Below are 23,754 nucleotides of genomic sequence, written 5' to 3'. Positions count from 1 at the left end.
CCATCACCACTTTTAAGGATGTGTTTTGGTAACAAGCCATGATGGGGAGGAGAGAAAGAAAGAAAGAACGACAGAATGAAAGAAAGAGAAGAAAGAAAGAAAGAACACCGAATGAAAGAAAGAGAGAAAGAAAGAACGACAGAATGAAAGAAAGAGAGAAAGAAAGAAAGAACGACCGAATGAAAGAAAGAGAGAACGACAGAAAGAAAGAAAGAAAGAAAGAGAGAAATAAAGAACGACAGAATGAAAGAAAGATAGAAAGAAAGAAAGAACGACAGAAAGAAAGAACGACAGAAAGAAAGAACGACAGAAAGAAAGAACGACAGAATGAAAGAAAGAGAAGAAAGAGATGAAAGGGAGCTTGGAAGATAAAAATAATGTAGATGACAAAAGTCTTGTCTGGTCTCTTCCGGGCACGGAGGCGCTCTGAATGGGATGGGAGGAAGGGAGGAATGCTGAAGTGGAAGGGTTTCTTCACCCAGGATTGGGTTACTGTGTTTCTCCCACAATAACCACTTGAAAGGCTGTAATTTAAATCAGAGCTGTTTTATACTGTTGGACACATCTACATAGCAGTTACACTGGTGTATATATTTACTGTTGTGCTACAGAAAGATGATCAGCAACTATTATTCATCTGTCCTGAAATGCCTTGGCTACATCTCACATCCCAAATGGCACCCTATTCCCTACCTGTGCACCACTTTGGACAGGGCCCATAGGGAATGGGCTACCATTTGGGACACAGGACATATGCTTGTTTTGGGGGATATTTCCCCTGCCTGCATTACAAATAAATAACTTATTCCCTTTAATTAACTATGTATATGCAAATTGTGTTAGGATTTATTGACAATAACGGTGAGTTTCATGAACTGAAGATAAACGGAAAAGGATTTCTGTAATATACGTTTTTATTCGTACACCTGCAAAGTTTCCAGCCTGTTCTTAGCATCCCTCCTGGTTAGAGCCCATCAGTCTCCCACAGTCTGAAAGCTTTCAACTAACTAGACAGGGGTAGACACTGCACCATGGGGTGCTACATATTTCACATCTGACTCATACACCCATTTATGTGTTGCTAGTTATGCCCAATCTGTGTCTAGAAATCTTTTTGGGAAAGGTGAACATGAAATGTTTGAAAATCTTTTTGCTTTTTTTCCCTTCCCTCTCTTCTCTGATTGTGGAAATATTTGTTGAGACTCTGTAGAACTCAATGTAGTACACATGGTACACATTATTCATATTTCTTTGATGTTGTTGTTGTGTTGACTAAAAAGCATCCTGAGGCACAGACTGTTCAAGCTTTTCCTCTTCATGATGTTTTGTTTTGTCCGCTTTGAGAATATAAAGCAGAACCGTAGGCCAATATTTGAAGAAACTCTTGAAAACTGTCCATAAGTTATATAAGGAGCTTCATTTAACAAACTTATTTTCATTTCATTCTACCTCAGGTCATAGGTTAGTCTGAATCCAGCAACAGTGATACATAATATCTAGATAAAAAAACATATCTCAGCTGGAACCAAACTAACCCACTCTACATATTTCTGTTTCCAGCGAGCAGATATAGCTGTGGCACCTCTCACCATAACCCTGGTTCGTGAGGAGGTGATCGACTTCTCCAAGCCCTTCATGTCTCTGGGCATCTCCATCATGATCAAGAAACCCCAGAAGTCTAAACCTGGTGTCTTCTCCTTCCTGGACCCGCTGGCCTATGAGATATGGATGTGTATCGTGTTCGCCTACATCGGTGTGAGTGTGGTCCTGTTCCTGGTCAGCCGCTTCAGCCCTTATGAGTGGAACCTGGATGAACAGGATGAGACCAAAGACCCCCAGACACCTCCAGATCCTCCCAACGACTTTGGCATCTTCAACTCTCTGTGGTTCTCTCTGGGAGCCTTCATGCAACAAGGATGTGAGATATCACCCAGGTAGGACACAATCTGATCTAGAAATAAAACGGGCACCGTAGGTCTGACCTAAAAATACAATGGGGTAGTAATACACTACCAGCTCTCACAGTCTCACGTCATAATTAAACATTCATCCATATTTCTCAAACGTCAAATTTCAAAGTTCTTCCAAACGTCAATTACTTTCCCCTGGATTCGAACATGCAGTCTTTTGAATCAGATGCTTACACCCATCTGCCATTCCCGTCCACAACACCGTAGCAAAACCGAAACCTACTTGAAGGTAACACCGCTCACTGTTGCCCCCTAGTGTCCGGTTTCTACTTCATCTCCCGATGTCCTCAGACATGGATGGACGTCCAATACTGACTTGTATCACGGTTGACCTGGATGGAAATGCCATGGTGTTGATCTAATGTAAAAATACCATGGGGTGGATCTGATGTAAAAATACCATGGGGTGGATCTGATGTAAAAATACCATGGGGTGGATCTGATGTTAAAATACTATGGGGTGGATCTGATGTTAAAATACCATGGGGTGGATCTGATGTAAAAATACCATGGGGTGGATCTGATGTAAAAATACCATGGGGTGGATCTGATGTAAAAATACCATGGGGTGGATCTGATGTAAAAATACCATGGGGTGGATCTGATGTAAAAATACCATGGGGTGGATCTGATGTTAAAATACCATGGGGTGGATCTGATGTTAAAATACCATGGGGTGGATCTGATGTAAAAATACCATGGGGTGGATCTGATGTAAAAATACCATGGGGTGGATCTGATGTAAAAATACCATGGGGTGGATCTGATGTAAAAATACCATGGGGTGGATCTGATGTAAAAATACCATATGTAGATTGGAATCGTGTGCTTCTTCTCTTCAATAGAATACTATAGGCTACCTGCCGATGCTCCAATATAGCTCCAATATACCTGTAAAATATATATACAATATAGCTCTAAAATATCGCCAATATAGCTCCAATATACCTGTAAAATATATGTAAAATAGCTCCAATATAGCTCCAATATAGCTGTAATAAAGCTCCAATATAGCTCTAAAATAGCTCTAATATAGCTCTAATATAGCTCTAATATAGCTCTAATATAGCTCTAATATAGCTCTAAAATAGCTCTAATATAGCTCTAATATAGCTCTAAAATAGCTCTAATATAGCTCTAATATACCTCTAAAATAGCTGTAAAATAGCTCCAATATAGCTCTAAAATAGCTGTAAAATAGCTCCAATATAGCTGCAAAAAAGCTCCAACATATCTCCAATATAGCTGTAATAAAGCTCTAATATAGCTCTAAAATAGCTGTAAAATAGCTCCAATATAGCTCTAAAATAGCTGTAAAATAGCTCCAATATAGCTCTAATATAGCTGTAAAATAGCTCCAATATAGCTCTAAAATAGCTCCAATATAGCTGTAATATAGCTCCATTATAGCTCCAATATAGCTCTAATATAGCTCCAACATAGCTGTAAAATATATATACAATATAGCTCTAAAATATCGCCAATATAGCTCCAATATACGTATATCTGTAAAATAGCTCCAATATAGCTCTAAAATATCGCTAATATAGCTCTAATATAGCTGTAATATAGCTCCAATATAGCTCTAATATAGCTCTAATATAGCTCCAATATAGCTCTAAAATAGCTGTAATATAGCTCTAATATAGCTGTAATATAGCTCTAATATAGCTCTAATATAGCTCCAATATAGCTCTAATATAGCTGTAATATAGCTCCAATATAGCTCTAAAATAGCTCCAATATAGCTCTAATATAGCTCTAATATAGCTGTAATATAGCTCTAATATAGCTCCAATATAGCTCTAATATAGCTCTAATATAGCTGTAATATAGCTCTAATATAGCTCCAATATAGCTCTAATATAGCTCCAATATAGCTCTAATATAGCTGTAATATAGCTCCAATATAGCTCTAATATAGCTGTAATATAGCTCTAATATAGCTCTAATATAGCTCTAATATAGCTCCAATATAGCTCCAATATAGCTCCAATATAGCTCTAATATAGCTCTAATATAGCTGTAATATAGCTCTAATATAGCTCTAATATAGCTCTAATATAGCTCTAATATAGCTCTAATATAGCTGTAATATAGCTCTAATATAGATCTAATATAGCTCTAATATAGCTCTAATATAGCTCCAATATAGCTCTAATATAGCTCTAATATAGCTCTAATATAGCTCCAATATAGCTCTAATATAGCTCTAATATAGCTGTAATATAGCTGTAATATAGCTCTAATATAGCTCTAATATAGCTCTAATATAGCTGTAATATAGCTCTAATATAGATCTAATATAGCTCTAATATAGCTCTAATATAGCTCCAATATAGCTCTAATATAGCTCCAATATAGCTCTAATATAGCTCCAATATAGCTCCAATATAGCTCTAATATAGCTGTAAAATAGCTCTAATATAGCTCCAATATAGCTCCAATATAGCTCTAATATAGCTCTAATATAGCTCTAATATAGCTCCAATATAGCTCCAATATAGCTCCAATATAGCTGTTATATAGCTCTAATATAGCTCTAATATAGCTCTAATATAGCTCTAATATAGCTCCAATATAGCTCTAATATAGCTCTAATATAGCTCCAATATAGCTCCAATATAGCTCCAATATAGCTCTAATATAGCTCTAATATAGCTCCAATATAGCTCCAATATAGCTCTAATATAGCTCTAATATAGCTCCAATATAGCTCCAATATAGCTCCAATATAGCTCTAATATAGCTCTAATATAGCTCTAATATAGCTCTAATATAGCTCCAATATTGCTCCAATATAGCTGTAATATAGCTCTAATATAGCTCTAATATAGCTCTAATATAGCTGTAATATAGCTCCAATATAGCTCTAATATAGCTCTAATATAGCTGTAATATAGCTCTAATATAGCTCTAATATAGCTCTAATATAGCTCCAATATAGCTCCAATATAGCTCCAATATAGCTCCAATATAGCTCTAATATAGCTCTAATATAGCTCCAATATAGCTGTAATATAGCTCTAATATAGCTCTAATATAGCTCCAATATAGCTCCAATATAGCTCTAATATAGCTCTAATATAGCTCTAATATAGCTCCAATATAGCTCTAATATAGCTCTAATATAGCTCTAATATAGCTCCAATATAGCTCCAATATAGCTCTAATATAGCTCTAATATAGCTCTAATATAGCTCCAATATAGCTCCAATATAGCTCCAATATAGCTCCAATATAGCTCTAATATAGCTCTAATATAGCTCCAATATAGCTCTAATATAGCTCTAATATAGCTCCAATATAGCTCTAATATAGCTCCAATATAGCTCCAATATAGCTCTAATATAGCTCCAATATAGCTCTAATATAGCTCTAATATAGCTCCAATATAGCTCTAATATAGCTCTAATATAGCTCTAATATAGCTCTAATATAGCTCTAATATACCTCCAATATAGCTCCAATATAGCTCTAATATAGCTCTAATATAGCTCTAATATAGCTCTAATATAGCTCCAATATAGCTCCAATATAGCTGTAATATAGCTCTAATATAGCTCTAATATAGCTCCAATATAGCTCCAATATAGCTCCAATATAGCTCCAATATAGCTCCAATATAGCTCTAATATAGCTCCAATATAGCTCCAATATAGCTCCAGTATAACTCTAATATAGCTCTAATATAGCTCTAATATAGCTCTAATATAGCTCTAATATAGCTCCAATATAGCTCTAATATAGCTCTAATATAGCTGTAATATAGCTCCAATATAGCTCTAATATAGCTCTAATATAGCTCTAATATAGCTCCAATATAGCTCCAATATAGCTCTAATATAGCTCTAATATAGCTCTAATATAGCTCCAATATAGCTCTAATATAGCTCTAATATAGCTCTAATATAGCTCCAATATAGCTCCAATATAGCTCTAATATAGCTCTAATATAGCTCTAATATAGCTCTAATATAGCTCCAATATAGCTCCAATATAGCTCCAATATAGCTCTAATATAGCTCCAATATAGCTCCAGTATAGCTCCAGTATAGCTCCAGTATAGCTCTAATATAGCTCTAATATAGCTCTAATATAGCTCTAATATAGCTCCAATATAGCTCCAATATAGCTCCAATATAGCTCCAATATAGCTCTAATATAGCTCCAATATAGCTCTAATATAGCTCTAATATAGCTCTAATATAGCTCCAATATAGCTCTAATATAGCTCTAATATAGCTCTAATATAGCTCCAATATAGCTCCAATATAGCTCTAATATAGCTGTAATATAGCTGTAATATAGCTCTAATATAGCTCCAATATAGCTCCAATATAGCTCCAATATAGCTCTAATATAGCTCTAATATAGCTCTAATATAGCTCCAATATAGCTCTAATATAGCTCTAATATAGCTCTAATATAGCTCTAATATAGCTCCAATATAGCTCTAATATAGCTCTAATATAGCTCTAATATAGCTCCAATATAGCTCCAATATAGCTCTAATATAGCTCTAATATAGCTCTAATATAGCTCTAATATAGCTCCAATATAGCTCTAATATAGCTCTAATATAGCTCCAATATAGCTCCAATATAGCTCCAATATAGCTCTAATATAGCTCTAATATAGCTCCAATATAGCTCCAATATAGCTCTAATATAGCTCTAATATAGCTCTAATATAGCTCTAATATAGCTGTAATATAGCTCTAATATAGCTCCAATATAGCTCCAATATAGCTCCAATATAGCTCTAATATAGCTCTAATATAGCTCCAATATAGCTCTAATATAGCTCTAATATAGCTCTAATATAGCTGTAATATAGCTCCAATATAGCTCTAATATAGCTCTAATATAGCTCTAATATAGCTCCAATATAGCTCTAATATAGCTCTAATATAGCTCTAATATAGCTCCAATATAGCTCTAATATAGCTCCAATATAGCTCTAATATACGTATATCTGTAAAATAGCTCCAATATAGCTCCGAGGGGGGTTCAAGGGTGTGTGTGTTGGGGGAGGGGGTGGGGGTGACTGGGAGTAGAGTCTGAGGGGGGTTCGAGGGTGTGTGTGTTGGGGGAGGGGAATATACTATTAGAATATACTGACTCAGCTTTAGGTTTTTCTAGCCAGGCTAACCAAGGTACAGACGATGTTCCAGTGAGCTGAGTCTGTAGCTTTAGATGCAATGGTGCATCACCTGTAGTGTATTTACTGTCATTATCTCCTACTATATGGAATGGACAGACACCAGCTGGGTTTACAAGCTCTGGTAATGGCACCTCTCTCTAATGTGTCGCTAATGCTCCCTCTCTATCTCCCTCTCCCTCTATTTCCTTCCCTCTCTATTTCCCTCTCCCTCTGTTTCCTTGCCCCTCTCTCTGTTTCATCCTACCTCCTCTCCCTCTCCCTCTGTTTCCTTCCCTCTCCCTCTGTTTCCTCCTCCGGTCTCTCTCTCTTTCTCTCTCCCTCTCTCTCTGTTTCGTCCTACCCCCTCCCCCCCCCTCTCCCTCTCTCTGTTTCCTCCTCCCCTCTCCCTCCCTCTCTCTTTGTTTCATCCTACCCCCTCTCTCTCTCTCTCCCCCTCTCTCTCTCTGTCTCTGTATCTCTCTCTCTCAGGTCCCTATCAGGGAGAATAGTAGGGGGCGTGTGGTGGTTTTTCACTCTCATCATCATCTCGTCCTATACGGCCAACCTGGCTGCTTTCCTCACAGTGGAGAGGATGGTGTCGCCCATAGAGAGTGCTGAGGACCTGGCTAAACAGACTGAGATCGCCTACGGAACTCTAGATGCTGGTTCCACCAAGGAGTTCTTCAGGGTGAGTAAGGAAACACTGAAATCGTGTTGCTAACAACTGGTCCATCAGCTAGTTGGTACACCGGGTTGATCATCTAGGGAAAGTGGTCATTCAGGGACCAATCCTATCTTCCACTTAAAGTCAAATTTTCACTTATTCTCCCATTGACATCAATGCATGACTTAAGTGAAAGTTAGGATTTGACCTTCAGCAATTACTGCTGGTAACTCTGTACAACTGGCTGGTCGGCTAGTTTTAGTACAAATGGTCAATCAGCAAGTACTGTGAGAAAAAAAACATTGTAAAAAGCGTTTGTTTTGGTCTGATATCATGTGAGTTGATATTGCTATTATGGCTTAGCGTCACCTCAGACATCAAGTCCCTGAAAGGCCTTCAGTACAGCCGTTAACACTGTATCTCTGACAAAAGCCTCCCTGTATCTCCATCCAAACCTCAGAACAGCTCATCAGAACTGTCGAGAAGCAGAGGAGCATAAAGTCCTCCCTGTATCTCCATCCAAACCTCAGAACAGCTCATCAGAACTGTCGAGAAGCAGAGGAGCATAAAGTCCTCCCTGTATCTCCATCCAAACCTCAGAACAGCTCATCAGAACTGTCGAGAAGCAGAGGAGCATAAAGTCCTCCCTGTATCTCCATCCAAACCTCAGAACAGCTCATCAGAACTGTCGAGAAGCAGAGGAGCATAAAGTCCTCCCTGTATCTCCATCCAAACCTCAGAACAGCTCATCAGAACTGTCGAGAAGCAGAGGAGCATAAAGTCCTCCCTGTATCTCCATCCAAACCTCAGAACAGCTCATCAGAACTGTCGAGAAGCAGAGGAGCATAAAGTCCTCCCTGTATCTCCATCCAAACCTCAGAACAGCTCATCAGAACTGTCGAGAAGCAGAGGAGCATAAAGTCCTCCCTGTATCTCCATCCAAACCTCAGAACAGCTCATCAGAACTGTCGAGAAGCAGAGGAGCATAAAGTCCTCCCTGAAACGCTGCGACGTCACTTGAACGGTGAATTTACGCAGCGGCGATTCGGTTCTGCTGGCCTTGTCCAACCTTGAGACCCGATTCGGTTCTGCCGGCCTTGTCCAACCTTGAGACCCGATTCGGTTCTGCCGGCCTTGTCCAACCTTGAGACCCGATTCGGTTCTGCTGGCCTTGTCCAACCTTGAGACCCGATTCGGTTCTGCTGGCCTTGTCCAACCTTGAGACCCGATTCGGTTCTGCTGGCCTTGTCCAACCTTGAGACCCGATTCGGTTCTGCTGGCCTTGTCCAACCTTGAGACCCGATTCGGTTCTGCCGGCCTTGTCCAACCTTGAGACCCGATTCGGTTCTGCTGGCCTTGTCCAACCTTGAGACCCGATTCGGTTCTGCTGGCCTTGTCCAACCTTGAGACCCGATTCGGTTCTGCTGGCCTTGTCCAACCTTGAGACCCGATTCGGTTCTGCTGGCCTTGTCCAACCTTGAGACCCGATTCGGTTCTGCCGGCCTTGTCCAACCTTGAGACCCGATTCGGTTCTGCCGGCCTTGTCCAACCTTGAGACCCGATTCGGTTCTGCTGGCCTTGTCCAACCTTGAGACCCGATTCGGTACAGCTGGCCTTGTCCAACCTTGAGACCCGATTCGGTTCTGCTGGCCTTGTCCAACCTTGAGACCCGATTCGGTACTGCTGGCCTTGTCCAACCTTGAGACCCGATTCGGTTCTGCTGGCCTTGTCCAACCTTGAGACCCGATTCGGTACTGCTGGCCTTGTCCAACCTTGAGACCCGATTCGGTTCTGCTGGCCTTGTCCAACCTTGAGACCCGATTCGGTACTGCTGGCCTTGTCCAACCTTGAGACAGTTAGTCTGTTCAGCCGAAAGTCTGATTGCTAACGACGTGCACACGCACACACACACACACACACACACACACACACACACACACACACACACACACACACACACACACACACACACACACACACACTCTCTCTCTCTGAGGTGATGAAACAGAGGCCTAATCAGAGAGTCCACATCAGCCCTACAGTAACGCAGAGGGGTCAGTTCACCAAACCTAATTAGCTGGCTGTGGCTGCATGGTAAATTGGAGCTGATGAATAATGGGTCTCCAGGCCAAACAAAGAAGAGGAGATGGAAGGAAGCCATATGTCCGCTGGCAGAGAGGGACCGACGAGCCAATTAAGTTATAACTTATTAACCAAATTCTCATCTGAGAGTTCATCCATCCCCTTATCGGCGTACATACAATACAACACAGCACGTTGTGCCAGAGTGGAGGAGCTAGATTACAATGTACTGTAACACATCACTGTGATACTGGAATATATAGCTAGGGCAAACAGTGAAGAGAACGAGTGGGTACTAGAGCAAGTGAATTGAAACAGTATGGACATCTTGCAAGAAGTGGCCACCACATTGCGCCAGTGTGGAGGAGTTAGGTTAGAACAGGTGCCATCTAGAACCTAAAAGGGTTCTTCGGCTCTCCCCGTAGGAGAACCATTTGAAGAATCCTTTTTTTTGGTTCCAGGTAGAGCCCTTTTAGATTCCATGTAGAGCTGTTTCTACAGAGGGTTCTACCTGGAACCCAAAATGATTCTACCTGGAACCAAAAAGGCTTCTCCTATGGGGAAATCCGAAGAACCCTTCTGGAAGCCATTTTTCTAACAGTGTACTGTATCACATTGTTGTGATGATGGGAATATGTTCTGATGTAGTCTCAGAGATCCAGTACTGTTTAGACAATGACGAGGCAGACAGAGACAGAGTGGGTCTACTAAAGCCTTATATCTTATTATGAGAAGTGGAAATTAGCAAATGTGTATGTAACGTGTAGGTCAAAAATACCCACACAGCATCATGCCGCCACCACCACGCTTCACCATTGGGATGGTGCCAGGTTTCCGCCAGGTTTCCACCAGGTTTCCTCTTGACATTCCAGTGGACGGGATGCTTCTTTGTAAAAAAAATACTACTAATAATAAAAACATTCGCTTTTTGGGTTAGGGTTAGGGTCCCAGTCACCCCCCTCACCCAACACACACACCCTCGACCCCCCCTCGGACTCTACTCCCAGTCACCACCCCTCCCCCAACACACACACCCTCGACCCCCCCTCGGACTCTACTCCCAGTCACCACCCCTCCCCCAACACACACACCCTCAAACCCCCCCCCCCCCCCCCATCGGACTCTACTCCCAGTCACCCCCCTCCCCCAACACACACACCCTCGACCCCCCCCCCTCGGACTCTACTCCCACACTGATCTTAACATACCACATGAACAGCTTCTGTTTGATATGCAGCACACTGGACACAGCCAGGGACACTAACATGGAGAATGAATACTGTAGAAGAGTGTGTGTTTACTGATACACATACACACACATATACTGAGGCCTGGTTGGGGAGTCCCAGACAGATTTCACGTATTCCATATAATGAGTGTCCTAGTTCCAGCCGGAGCCTTCAGTACACATGACGTGTGTATCGTTGTTCCACAGGACTTTAATTAAAACTTGGAGAGAGAGACTGACAAGGGGAAAAACACTGATTAATGGGCTCAAGTTGTGTGTGTGCCAATGTGTGTGTGCATACGTGTGTGCGTGGACACGTTTTCACTCCCACTTGTATGCATCCAAAGTTCTCTCCCAGATATTGTTTGGTGATGATACAAGCGTGTTTTAGTGTCACAGAGATCTCAATGATCTTATTAATGTTAATGATGAACTGTGTAATATCACAAAGTGGTTTAAAATCAACAAAATGTCACTGAATCTTAAATGTTTTATTTTTTATTATCTAGTCCAAAGAGCAGAGAATTCAATCCAGACTATTTATCCAGAGTACATATCCAGACTATATATCCAGACTCTATCGGGTCCATATTGATAATATTCCTGTTGATTAAGCCTGCACGACACACTTCCTTGGTATTTTAATTGATGATGAATTGTCATGGAAACCACACAAAGACAATAACCTCTGAGATCGCCGGGGATACGGGGATACGTGAGATGTCTTCTATACAGAAGCACTGCTCTTAGTCTCTGTCACACAATGATCTTCCCATTCATCAGAAACGGTCAAATTACATGGGCCGGCACACAACATACTACACTACTGTCAGTCTGTCGTCTGCAGAAACACTCTGTACAATAACATTATCTGCCGCTTTTAGAATCAATTCAGCATCACTTTTCAAACTATTAGTTCTGCTGAATATTTATCAAATGATTTATCTTCAAGTTGTTCAATTTGTTAACGACTCTTTAATGACCCTCTTTCGTCAAAAACTATTTCACCGTCACATATGAATTCCACAACTACTCAACAAGAAACAGACAACAGCTACATCAACCACATGTAAACAGAGGCTCTGTGATATGGATCTCACTCCCGTCAGATTTTGCCAAGCTATCCCCATCGTTGTTTTAAAAAATTGTTTAATTAAGAGGCAGCTACTGTCCATCACAGCTGTACATCCCCCTAGTAGACTTTCTGATGGGATTTTATGTTATTGTACCCATTTTGCATTTATTTTATCTTTTGTTTGTGTGATATATTTTTTTATTTGTATTTTTTTTTACTTCACATACATATTGTTGTCATTTTATAACTGTGTAGAAAATGTCTTTGTATTTGTGCTAATAAACTAAATTATGCAGCAAGGATGGAGAGCGCTACAAAATAAATTGAAATTGACAGAGAATGATGTGCAAAACATGGGAGGTACTATTTGTGTTCAGCATTACAAGTTCCTCTCTCTCTCTAGCAAACTAGATTCACTGTACATGTAGTCCTGCAGACAGTTTATGTATTTTGAAAATAATTACCCACTTAGAAAATAATTTCCAAAATGTGTAGAGTTAGTATATCCAAAAAGCCCTGATGGCTCCTCCTCTCACCAAGTGGGACAGCTGGCAAGGGAGAGTGGGAGAGACAGGACTGTGGAGCCCAGTGGATGGCTGCAGGGTTCTGGGCTGTTGGCCCCTAATCTCTCCTCTCTCCTGTCTCTTGCTCTTCTTCATACTAACCTGTCATCTCTCCTCTTTCCTGTCTCTTCCTCTTCTTCAGACTAACCTGTCATCTCTCCTCTCTCCTGTCTCTTCCTCTTCTTCAGACTAACCTGTCATCTCTCCTCTTTCCTGTCTCTTCCTCTTCTTCAGACTAACCTGCCATCTCTCCTCTCCTGTCTCTGCCTCTTCTCCAGACTAACCTGTCATCTCTCTTCTCTCTTGGCTGTGCCTCTTCTCCAGCCTCTCCACTTCAGTCTTTCTAGCCTCCAGCAAGTCTGTCTGTTCCATATGTCCAGAAACCCCTACCCACTCCTGGCTCTGCCTCTTCCCCTGACTAGCCTACCCAGTCTAGGCACTCCCTCTCCAGCCTCTCCTCTTCAGTGTGCCTACCCTCCAGCAAGTCTGTCTGTTCTATCTGCACCTGGAGCCTCAGTGAGACAGATGGCTGCTGGCTTCATGTTGTACTCCTTCAACAATAATAACTGGCACTGCTTAGCTAAATATTTTGCTGCCATATTTGTTCTGCAGCTCATTGAATGGTTGTATGTTGGGGCGATAACGCTGAAGTCCATCAAATGAATAGAGCTCGGCGGGTATGTATAGTTAATGAATCCCTGAGGCTAAATGAATAGAGTTCGTCGGGTATGTACAGTTAATGAATCCCTGAGGCTAAATGAATAGAGCTTGGCGGGTATGCACAGTTAATGAATCCCTGAGGCTAAATGAATAGAGCTTGGCGGGTATGCACAGTTAATGAATCCCTGAGGCTAAATGAATAGAGCTCGGCGGGTATGTATGGTTAATGAATCCCTGAGGCTAAATGTAATGTAATACAGCAGCAAACAAAACAACCATAGACATGGAATCATTGACATTATATCACACCTTTATTGATGATTATTAGAGTGATGAGGAGGACTGATGTTTGTATTGCATTACCTGGGAAGATTAACATCATGAAAGACTGTGTCTGAAATGTTACCCTAACCCCTATGTAGTGCACTACTTTTGGCCAAGGCCCATTGGGTTAAAAGTTGTGTACAACATAGGGAATAGGGTGCCATTTGTCATATATACAAGTCAACCGTACACAGCCCTGTCCTTTATCACAGAACAATATAGGAATACTAACTGCTCAATGTATTTAAAAAATAATCATTTAACCTTTAACTATGCAAGTCAGTTAATATAAAATGTTTCTTTACAATGACGACCTACACCTGCCAAACCCAGACGACGCTGGGCCAATTGTGCGCCGCCAAATGGGACTACCAATCACGGCCGGTTGTGATAGAGCCTGGAATCGAACCAGGGTGTCTGTAGTGACGCCTCTAGCACTGAGATGCAGTGCTTTAAACCGCTGCGCCACTCGGGAGCCCACTGAGTGTAGCAAAGGAGAGAACTGTAACTCTCAGCAGCTTATACGTTATCTAAAGCCTCAACACAATAGTAATATACACAGAAAGAGAGAAGAACGCTCCCAAGAGCATTATCTAAAACCTTGAGTAGACCTCATGATCTAGGCTATTGCCAGTTTAGTCTGAACTCTAAATGGTTACCGACAACAGTCACCAATGCACTTTACTACTGTAAGCGTGAAAAATCATTTTCACATCTCAGCTACTGCAGTGCAGGCACTATGACCATGCATTATATTATAAAACACGATGTGATATGAAGGGATTTATTTTCACACATCAAATCAAATTGTATTGGTCACATACACATGGTTAGCAGATGTTATTGTGAGTGTAGCGGAATGCTTGTGCTTCTAGTTCCGACAGTGCAGCAATATCTAACAAGTAATCTAACAATTCCCCAACTACTACCTAATACACACAACTGTAAGTAAAGGAATGGAATATGAATATACGAATAGACCTCATAATACATATGGTTGGGTGTCCAATCGAAAACACCACTTTTGACTAATCGGTCTAAGAAAACCAGTGGTCCAAACCTCTTGCCTCTATCATAACCCGTTCAAAAGTTATGCTGGTTTTATCACAGTGGCTAAATCAATGGAGACCAGAGAAAAAAGTGTTAAAAAAAAATGTATTGGGAAAATTGCATCCCAAAAAGCAATGTATGAAGTAACCCATGTCCTATAGTTCCTCAATTTAGTTGTACATTTAATCCAGACCATTTGTCTAAATCATGAAAAGCAGTTACATGCATTATTTTTATTTTACTTAACTAGGCAAGTTAGTTAATGATGTTTTCAATGACGGCCTAGGAACAGTGGGTTAAGAGAACGACAGATTTTTTGACCCTGTCAGCTCGGGGATTCGATCTTGCATCCTTTCGGTTACTAGTCCAACGCTCTAGCCACTAGTGCCGCCCCACCCACGGTAAGGGAGACTACGTTTACAGTGCCTTCGGAAAGTATTCCATTGACTTTTTCCACATTTTGTTGTTGTTACAGTCTGAATTTAAAATGGATTCAATTAAGATGTTGTGTAACTGGCCTACACACAGTACCCCCCCCCCCCCCCCCCCTGTTTGCAATAAGGCATGAAAGTAAAACTACAAAAACAATTGGCAAAGAAAATAACTTTTTTTCCTGAATACAAAGTGTTATGTTTGGGGCAAATCCAACACAACACATCACTGAGTGGCACAGGCAAAATCCTAGAGGAAAACCTGGTTCAGTCTGCTTTCCAACAGACACTGGGAGACAAATTCATATTTCAGTAGGACAATAACCTAGAACACAAGGAAAAATATACACTGGAGTTGCTGACCAAGACAACATTGAATGTCCCTGAGTGGCCTAGTTACAGTTTTGACTTAAATTGGCTTGATAATCTATGGCAAGACTTGAAAATGTCTGTCTAGCAATGATCACCAACCAACTTGACCGAGCTTAATGTAAATGAGATATTGCTGTATTTTATTTTCAACACATTTCCAATGATGCCTAAAAACATGTTTTAACACTTTGTCATTTTAGGGTATTGTGTGTAGATGGGTGAGAGAAAAAATCTATTTAATCCATTTTGAATTTTGTAACACAACATGTGGAATAAGTCAAAGGGTTGTGGATACTTTCTGAAGACACTGTATGTCCGCAATGAAATACTACCACAACTACTGTAGCCCTCTATAACACCAGCTAGGCAGGATGCTGTTCCAGAAATAACACTGGCTGACAGCTCACCACTGGCATCTTTCTTCTAGAATCCGGAAGACATGAAACAATAGATATCAATTTTGAGACATTTAAAAAATATATATATATTCGCTTTTCAAATTAATGCGAAATTCCTGGCCCGCTGTCACGCCCTGGCCTTAGTATTCTTTGTTTTCTTTATTATTTTAGTTAGGTCAGGGTGTGACATGGGTATTTGTGTGGGTTTTGTAGTGTCCAGGGTGATTGTAGGTTTAGGGGGTTTATTTAGAGTAGTTGGCTTTATGTTTAGTATAGTTGTCTAGCTGTGTCTATGTTGTGTGTAGTTGTCTAGGAAAGTCTATGGTTGCCTGAATGGGTTCTCAATTAGAGACAGCTGGTTTCTGTTGTCTCTGATTGGGAGCCATATTTAAGGTAGCCATAGGCTTTAGTTTGGTGTGGGGAATTGTCTATGTCTGAACGTTTGTAGCCTGTGTGTGTGCACTACGTTTATTAGCTTCACGGTCGTTTATTTGTTTTGTTAGTTTGTAAGTGTTTTGTTTCGTTTTGCCTTCTTCTATAATAAAAGGAAGATGGCTTATTTTCCTCATGCTGCGTATTGGTCCGTCTCTCCTCCACACGATCGTGACAGAATTCCCCACCACAACAGGATCAAGCAGCATGATCGGAACCAACAACAGCGGCAAAGTAAACAGGACTCATGGACATGGGAGGAGATCCTGGACGGCAAAGGACCCTGGACTCAGCCAGGGGAATATCGCCGTCCCAAAGCGGAGCTGGAGGCAGTGAAAGCGGAGAGGCGGTTTTATGAGGCAAAGGCAAGGCAGAGTGGCTGGAAGCCCGTGAGTAACACCCAAAAATTTCTTGGGGGGGGGGGGCTAAAGGGGAGTGTGGCGAAGCCGGGTTGGATACCTGAGCCAACTCCCCGGGCTTGCCGTGGAGTAAGAGGGCGTCGTACTGGTCAGACACCGTGTTATGCGGTAAAGCGCACGGTGTCCCCAGTACGCGTGCTTAGCCCAGTGCGGGCTATTCCACCTTGCCGCACTGGGAGGGCTAGGTTGGGCATCGAGCCGAGTGCCATGAAGCCGGCCCAACGTATCTGGTCTCCAGTACGTCTCCTCGGGCCGGCGTACATGGCACCAGCCTTACAGGTGGTGTCCCCGGTTCGCCTGCATAGCCCAGTGCGGGCTATTCCACCTCGCCGCACTGGCAGGGCTACGGGGACCATTCAACCTGGTGAGGTTGGGGAGGCTCGGTGCTCAAGAGCACGTGTCCTCCTTCACGGTCCGGTATATCCGGTGCCACCTTCTCACCCCAGCTCAGTACCACCAGTGCCTACACCACGCACCAGGCTTCCAGTGCATCTCCAGAGCCCTGTTCCTCCTCCACGCACTCTCCCTATGGTGCGTGTCTCCAGCCCAGTGCCTCCAGTTGCGGCACCACGCACCAAGCCTCCTGTGCGTCTCCAGAGCCCTGTACGCACTGTTCCTTCTCCCCGCACTCGCCCTGAGGTGCGTGCCCTCAGCCCGGTACCTCCAGTCCCGGTACCACGCACCAGGCCTAGAGTGCGCCACGAGAGTCCAGTGTGCCCTGTTGTTGTTCCCCGCACTAGCCTGAAGGTGCGTGTCCTTAGCCCGGTACCTCCTGTTCCGGTACCACGCACCAGGCCTATAGTGCGTCTCAGCCGGCCTGAACTGCCCGTCTGCCCAGCGGCGCCTGAACTGCCCGTCTGCCCAGCGGCGCCTGAACTGCCCGTCTGCCCAGCGGCGCCTGAACTGCCCGTCTGCCCAGCGGCGCCTGAACTGCCCGTCTGCCCAGCGGCGCCTGAACTGCCCGTCTGCCCAGCGGCGCCTGAACTGCCCGTCTGCCCAGCGGCGCCTGAACTGCCCGTCTGCCATACGCCGTCTGAACTGTCCGTCTGCCATGAGCCTGCAAAGCCGCCCGTCTGCCATGAGCCTGCAAAGCCGCCCGTCTGCCATGAGCCTACAGAGCCGTCCGCCAGACAGGAGCCGCTAGAGCCGTCCGCCAGACAGGAGCCGCTAGAGCCTTCCGCCAGACCGGATCAGCCAGAGCCTTCCGCCAGACCGGATCAGCCAGAGCCTTCCGCCAGACCGGATCAGCCAGAGCCTTCCGCCAGACCGGATCAGCCAGAGCCGTCCGCCAGACCGGATCAGCCAGAGCCTTCCGCCAGACCGGATCAGCCAGAGCCTTCCGCCAGCCATGACCGTCCAGAGCCGTCAGCGAGCCATGACCGTTCAGAGCCGTCAGCGAGCCATGACCGTCCAGAGCCGTCAGCGAGCCATGACCGTCCAGAGCCGTCAGCGAGCCATGACCGTCCAGAGCCGTCAGCGAGCCATGACCGTCCAGAGCCGTCAGCGAGCCATGACCGTCCAGAGCCGTCAGCCAGCCATGACCGTCCAGAGCCGTCAACCAGCCAAGAGCGTCCAGAGCCAGCCAGCCAGGATCCGCCAGTCATTCTGGTGTTGCCCCTCATTCTGGTGTTGCCCCTCATTCTGGTGTTGCCCCTCATTCTGGTGTTGCCCCTCATTCTGGTGTTGCCCCTCATTCCGGTGTTGCCCCTCATTCCAGTGCTGCTCCTTATCCTGGAGATGCCCCTTAATTTAGGTAGGGTTATTTGGAGGGTGGTCATTGTGGGGAGGCTACAGAAGCTGGGATTGACTATGGTGGGGTGGGGACCTCGCCCTGAGCCTGAGCCACCACCGTGGTCAGATGCCCACCCAGGCCCTCCCCTAGACTTTTGGTGGTGCGCCCGGAGTTCGCACCTTAAGGGGGACGCTATGTCACGCCCTGGCCTTAGTATTCTTTGTTTTCTTTATTATTTTAGTTAGGTCAGGGTGTGACATGGGTATTTATGTGGGTTTTGTAGTGTCCAGGGTGATTGTAGGTTTAGGGGGTTTATTTAGAGTAGTTGGCTTTATGTTTAGTATAGTTGTCTAGCTGTGTCTATGTTGTGTGTAGTTGTCTAGGAAAGTCTATGGTTGCCTGAATGGGTTCCCAATTAGAGACAGCTGGTTTCTGTTGTCTCTGATTGGGAGCCATATTTAAGGTAGCCATAGGCTTTAGTTTGGTGTGGGGAATTGTCTATGTCTGAACGTTTGTAGCCTGTGTGTGTGCACTACGTTTATTAGCTTCACGGTCGTTTATTTGTTTTGTTAGTTTGTAAGTGTTTTGTTTCGTTTTGCCTTCTTCTATAATAAAAGGAAGATGGCTTATTTTCCTCATGCTGCGTATTGGTCCGTCTCTCCTCCACACGATCGTGACACCCGCAAGCTTTATATTTTCAAATCCTTTTACATTTAATTCATTTTGTCCTGCTAACAACTTTGAAGACAACGACCACAACGTGTAAAATCCTCAACAGTTGTGGCGAGAAAGCCGCAGCGCTTGGATGTATTTTGAATCTAGTGTGATTGATTTTAGAGAAAGACTCCACTATAGACTCAGAACATAAAGAATCATATTTGTCTTGTTAAAATGCATTTTCTAACATAAGGAAGTGTAATTTCATCACCAAAGCGCATTTTCACCCAGGCTGGGCAGTGGCCAGAACCTTAGTGAGGATGTTGAGGACAGGGGGAAGAGAGAGAGAGAGGAGAGACAGGAGAATGAGAGGAAAGAGGTATCCTGAACCAGAAAGAGAGACTCTAAAGCAAAGAACTACACAAGGTTGGACTGTAGCCCACTGCATTCCATTGCTCATCAATGAACACCAGTCCCCCAGCTCTTGTCAGTGTGTGTTTGGGTATGGCGCTGGGTAAGGGAAGGGGAAGCTCCTACAACAGAGATTAGAGGCTTGTTGCATATAGGGAGAGCCTGACAGAAGCAATGCCAGGCTTGGTGTGAGATAGAGATAACCTCCAAGGAAGACGGACTCTCAGAGGGTCCTGTCTAACTTCAGAAAGACAGCGAGAGAGAGAGAGAGAGAGTGAGCTATCGGATTCCTACACTGAACATCCCAATTGGTATTCTGGACCTTGAGTGGTGAACTTCAGTGACAAAGTAAAGCTTCCTAGACTCCCAAATTCCATTGCTGCATACTGGAGATATACAGGTAGACTTGCCTAACACTATTGAATAATGAAATATATACAGGTAGTCTTGCCTAACACTATTGAATAATGAAAGAATGACACAAATGCCCTGAAAGGAATTGAAAGTATGATGCAGGTAGGAGAACTAAGTGTTCACTGTGTGGGTGATGTTTTAAATAGAACTACATGTTCACTGTGTGGGAAAAGTTTAAATAGAACTAAGTGTTCACTTTGTAGGTAGAGTTTTAAATAGAACTAAGTGTTCACTGTGTAGGTAGAGTTTTAAATAGAACTAAGTGTTCACTGTGTAGGTAGAGTTTTGAATAGAACTAAGTGTTCACTCTGTGGGTAGAGTTTTGAATAGAACTAAGTGTTCACTGTGTAGGTAGAGTTTTGAATAGAACTAAGTGTTCACTCTGTGGGTAGAGTTTTGAATAGAACTAAGTGTTCACTGTGTAGGTAGAGTTTTGAATAGAACTAAGTGTTCACTGTGTAGGTAGAGTTTTGAATAGAACTAAGTGTTCACTGTGTAGGTAGAGTTTTGAATAGAACTAAGTGTTCACTGTGTAGGTAGAGTTTTGAATAGAACTAAGTGTTCACTGTGTAGGTAGAGTTTTGAATAGAACTAAGTGTTCACTCTGTGGGTAGAGTTTTGAATAGAACTAAGTGTTCACTGTGTAGGTAGAGTTTTGAATAGAACTAAGTGTTCACTCTGTGGGTAGAGTTTTGAATAGAACTAAGTGTTCACTCTGTGGGTAGAGTTTTGAATAGAACTAAGTGTTCACTGTGTAGGTAGAGTTTTGAATAGAACTAAGTGTTCACTGTGTAGGTAGAGTTTTGAATAGAACTAAGTGTTCACTCTGTGGGTAGAGTTTTGAATAGAACTAAGTGTTCACTGTGTAGGTAGAGTTTTGAATAGAACTAAGTGTTCACTCTGTGGGTAGAGTTTTGAATAGAACTAAGTGTTCACTGTGTAGGTAGAGTTTTGAATAGAACTAAGTGTTCACTCTGTGGGTAGAGTTTTGAATAGAACTAAGTGTTCACTGTGTAGGTAGAGTTTTGAATAGAACTAAGTGTTCACTGTGTAGGTAGAGTTTTGAATAGAACTAAGTGTTCACTCTGTGGGTAGAGTTTTGAATAGAACTAAGTGTTCACTGTGTAGGTAGAGTTTTGAATAGAACTAAGTGTTCACTCTGTGGGTAGAGTTTTGAATAGAACTAAGTGTTCACTGTGTAGGTAGAGTTTTGAATAGAACTAAGTGTTCACTCTGTGGGTAGAGTTTTGAATAGAACTAAGTGTTCACTGTGTAGGTAGAGTTTTGAATAGAACTAAGTGTTCACTGTGTAGGTAGAGTTTTGAATAGAACTAAGTGTTCACTGTGTAGGTAGAGTTTTGAATAGAACTAAGTGTTCACTCTGTGGGTAGAGTTTTGAATAGAACTAAGTGTTCACTGTGTAGGTAGAGTTTTGAATAGAACTAAGTGTTCACTGTGTAGGTAGAGTTTTGAATAGAACTAAGTGTTCACTGTGTAGGTAGAGTTTTGAATAGAACTAAGTGTTCACTGTGTAGGTAGAGTTTTGAATAGAACTAAGTGTTCACTGTGTAGGTAGAGTTTTGAATAGAACTAAGTGTTCACTGTGTAGGTAGAGTTTTGAATAGAACTAAGTGTTCACTCTGTGGGTAGAGTTTTGAATAGAACTAAGTGTTCACTGTGTAGGTAGAGTTTTGAATAGAACTAAGTGTTCACTCTGTGGGTAGAGTTTTGAATAGAACTAAGTGTTCACTCTGTGGGTAGAGTTTTAAATAGAACTACATTAAGTTTTCACTATGTGGGTCGAGTCCATGATGAAAGCAACAATGCCAGAGAATAAAATACAACCAGTTCAAAGGCCAGTGACAGAGAATGTGCATCCCAAATGTTACCCTTTTCACTATATAGTGCACTACTTGTCACCAGGTCCTGTGGGCCTATATAGGGAATAGGGTGCTATTTAAAGATGTACCCGTGGAAACGCTGTCTAACCTAACTCAGAATCGATACAGATTAAGTGACTGTTTAGAATGAAGAGGGACATTTATTTTGACTCTGCACTTTAATCAAATGTCCTCTCCTATATGTTTTTTAATGGCTACTTCAGTTCGGTTTTTAAACAACAACCAACATTCAGCTTGAAAATTGACTTTTTCTGTGGCAAAGCTTCAAAGGATATTTTTTACAAATGATCCACACACACACCCATGCAAGCATGCACACACACACACACACACACACACACACACACACACACACACACACACACACACACACACACACACACACACACACACACCTTAGTTGTGTTCTTTTCATTGCATCAGTCCTCAGTTGTATGCGGCCTAACAGGCCGTAGAGAGAGACAGGCCAGCACACAAGGCAAGGAGGAATAGTGAGTGAGTGAGTGAGTGAGTGAGTGAGTGAGTGAGTGAGTGAGTGAGTGGGGGAGGGTGTGGAAGTGTCTGACTAATCTTGCTGCAAGCAGAAGCTTGCCCAACCTACATTTCTGAGCACTGCAGATAGCTTTTCCTCATCCCTCCTTCCACCCATCCCTAACTCCCTCCATCCGTTCTTACCTCCCTCCAACCCTCCATCCATCCCTTACTCCATCCATCTCGCCACACATCCCCTTTTCCCTCTATCCCGCCACACATCCCTTCCTCCTTCCAACCCTCCTTCCATCCCTTCATCCCTAATCCCTCCACACATCCCTTCCTCCCTCCAACCCTCCATCCATCCCTTCATCCCTAATCCTTCTATCATCCCTCCCTCCCTTCAACCCTCCATCCATCCCTAATCCCTCCATCATCCTTTCGTCCCTCCAACCCTCCATCCATCCCTTCCTACATCCATCCCGTCCTCCCTCCCTCCATTCATCCACAATCCCTTCCTCCCTCCAACCCTCCATCCCTTCATCCATCCCTTCCTCTCTCATCAATCCCTTACTCCCTCCACACAACCCTTCTCCCTCCATCCCTCAATTGAAGTCATTGTATCCTCATCCCAGAGGCTACGTCAGATCAACAAGGTGAATGTTACTGGATATAGCTATGTCTGTAGTGAGATGGAGATATGTCTGTAGAGAGATAATGGAGATATGTTTGTAGAGAGAGAGGGAGAGGTTGTTGTCCTGGAACCACACTGCCAGGTCTCTGAACTCCTCCCTATTGGCTGTCTCATCGTTGTCTGTAATCAGGCCTACCACTGTTGTGTCATCAGCGAACTTAATGATGGTGATGGAGTCATGATTGGCCATGCAGTTGTGAGTGAACAGGGAATACAGGAGGGGACTAAGCACGCACCCCTGAGGGACCCCAGTGTTGAGGATCAGCATGACATATGTGTTGTTGCTTACCCTTACCACCTGGGGGCGGCACATCAGGAAGTCTAGGATCCAGTTGTAGAGGGAGGTGTTTAGTCTCAGGGTCCTTAGCTTAGTGATGAACTTTGAGGGCACTATGGTGTTGAACGCTGAGTTGTAGTCAATGAACAGAATTCATTGACTTTTGTCCAGGTGTTCCTTTTGTCCAGGTAGGAAAGGGCAGTGTGGAGTGCGATTTAGATTGTGTCATCGGTGGATCTGTTGGGGCAGGATGCGATTTGGAGTGGGTCTAGAGTATCCGGGATGATGCTGTTTATTTGAGCAATGACTAGCCTTTCAAAGCACTTTATGGCTTCCGACGTGAGTGCTATGGGGCAGAAATAATTTAGGCAGATTACCTTCACT

The 23,754-nt window shown here is 43.0% G+C and overlaps 1 protein-coding gene across 1 annotated transcript in view; it reads left to right on the top strand.

Annotated features, from left to right (window-relative positions):
• The window catches only part of LOC139581940 (glutamate receptor 3-like), a 178,474-nt gene that overhangs the window by 130,008 nt on the left and 24,712 nt on the right, over nt 1–23,754 (top strand). The window contains exons 10-11 of the mRNA XM_071412131.1: nt 1,561–1,934; nt 7,605–7,803. Coding sequence (XP_071268232.1) covers nt 1,561–1,934; nt 7,605–7,803 — 573 coding nt within the window. The remainder of the gene's footprint in view (nt 1–1,560; nt 1,935–7,604; nt 7,804–23,754) is intronic.

The sequence above is a fragment of the Salvelinus alpinus genome, chromosome 7, assembly GCF_045679555.1.
Source record: "Salvelinus alpinus chromosome 7, SLU_Salpinus.1, whole genome shotgun sequence".
NCBI classification, from domain to species: Eukaryota; Metazoa; Chordata; class Actinopteri; order Salmoniformes; family Salmonidae; genus Salvelinus; species Salvelinus alpinus.
The sequence above is the reverse complement of the archived record's forward strand: the minus strand, read 5'-3'. Positions and strand labels throughout refer to the sequence as shown.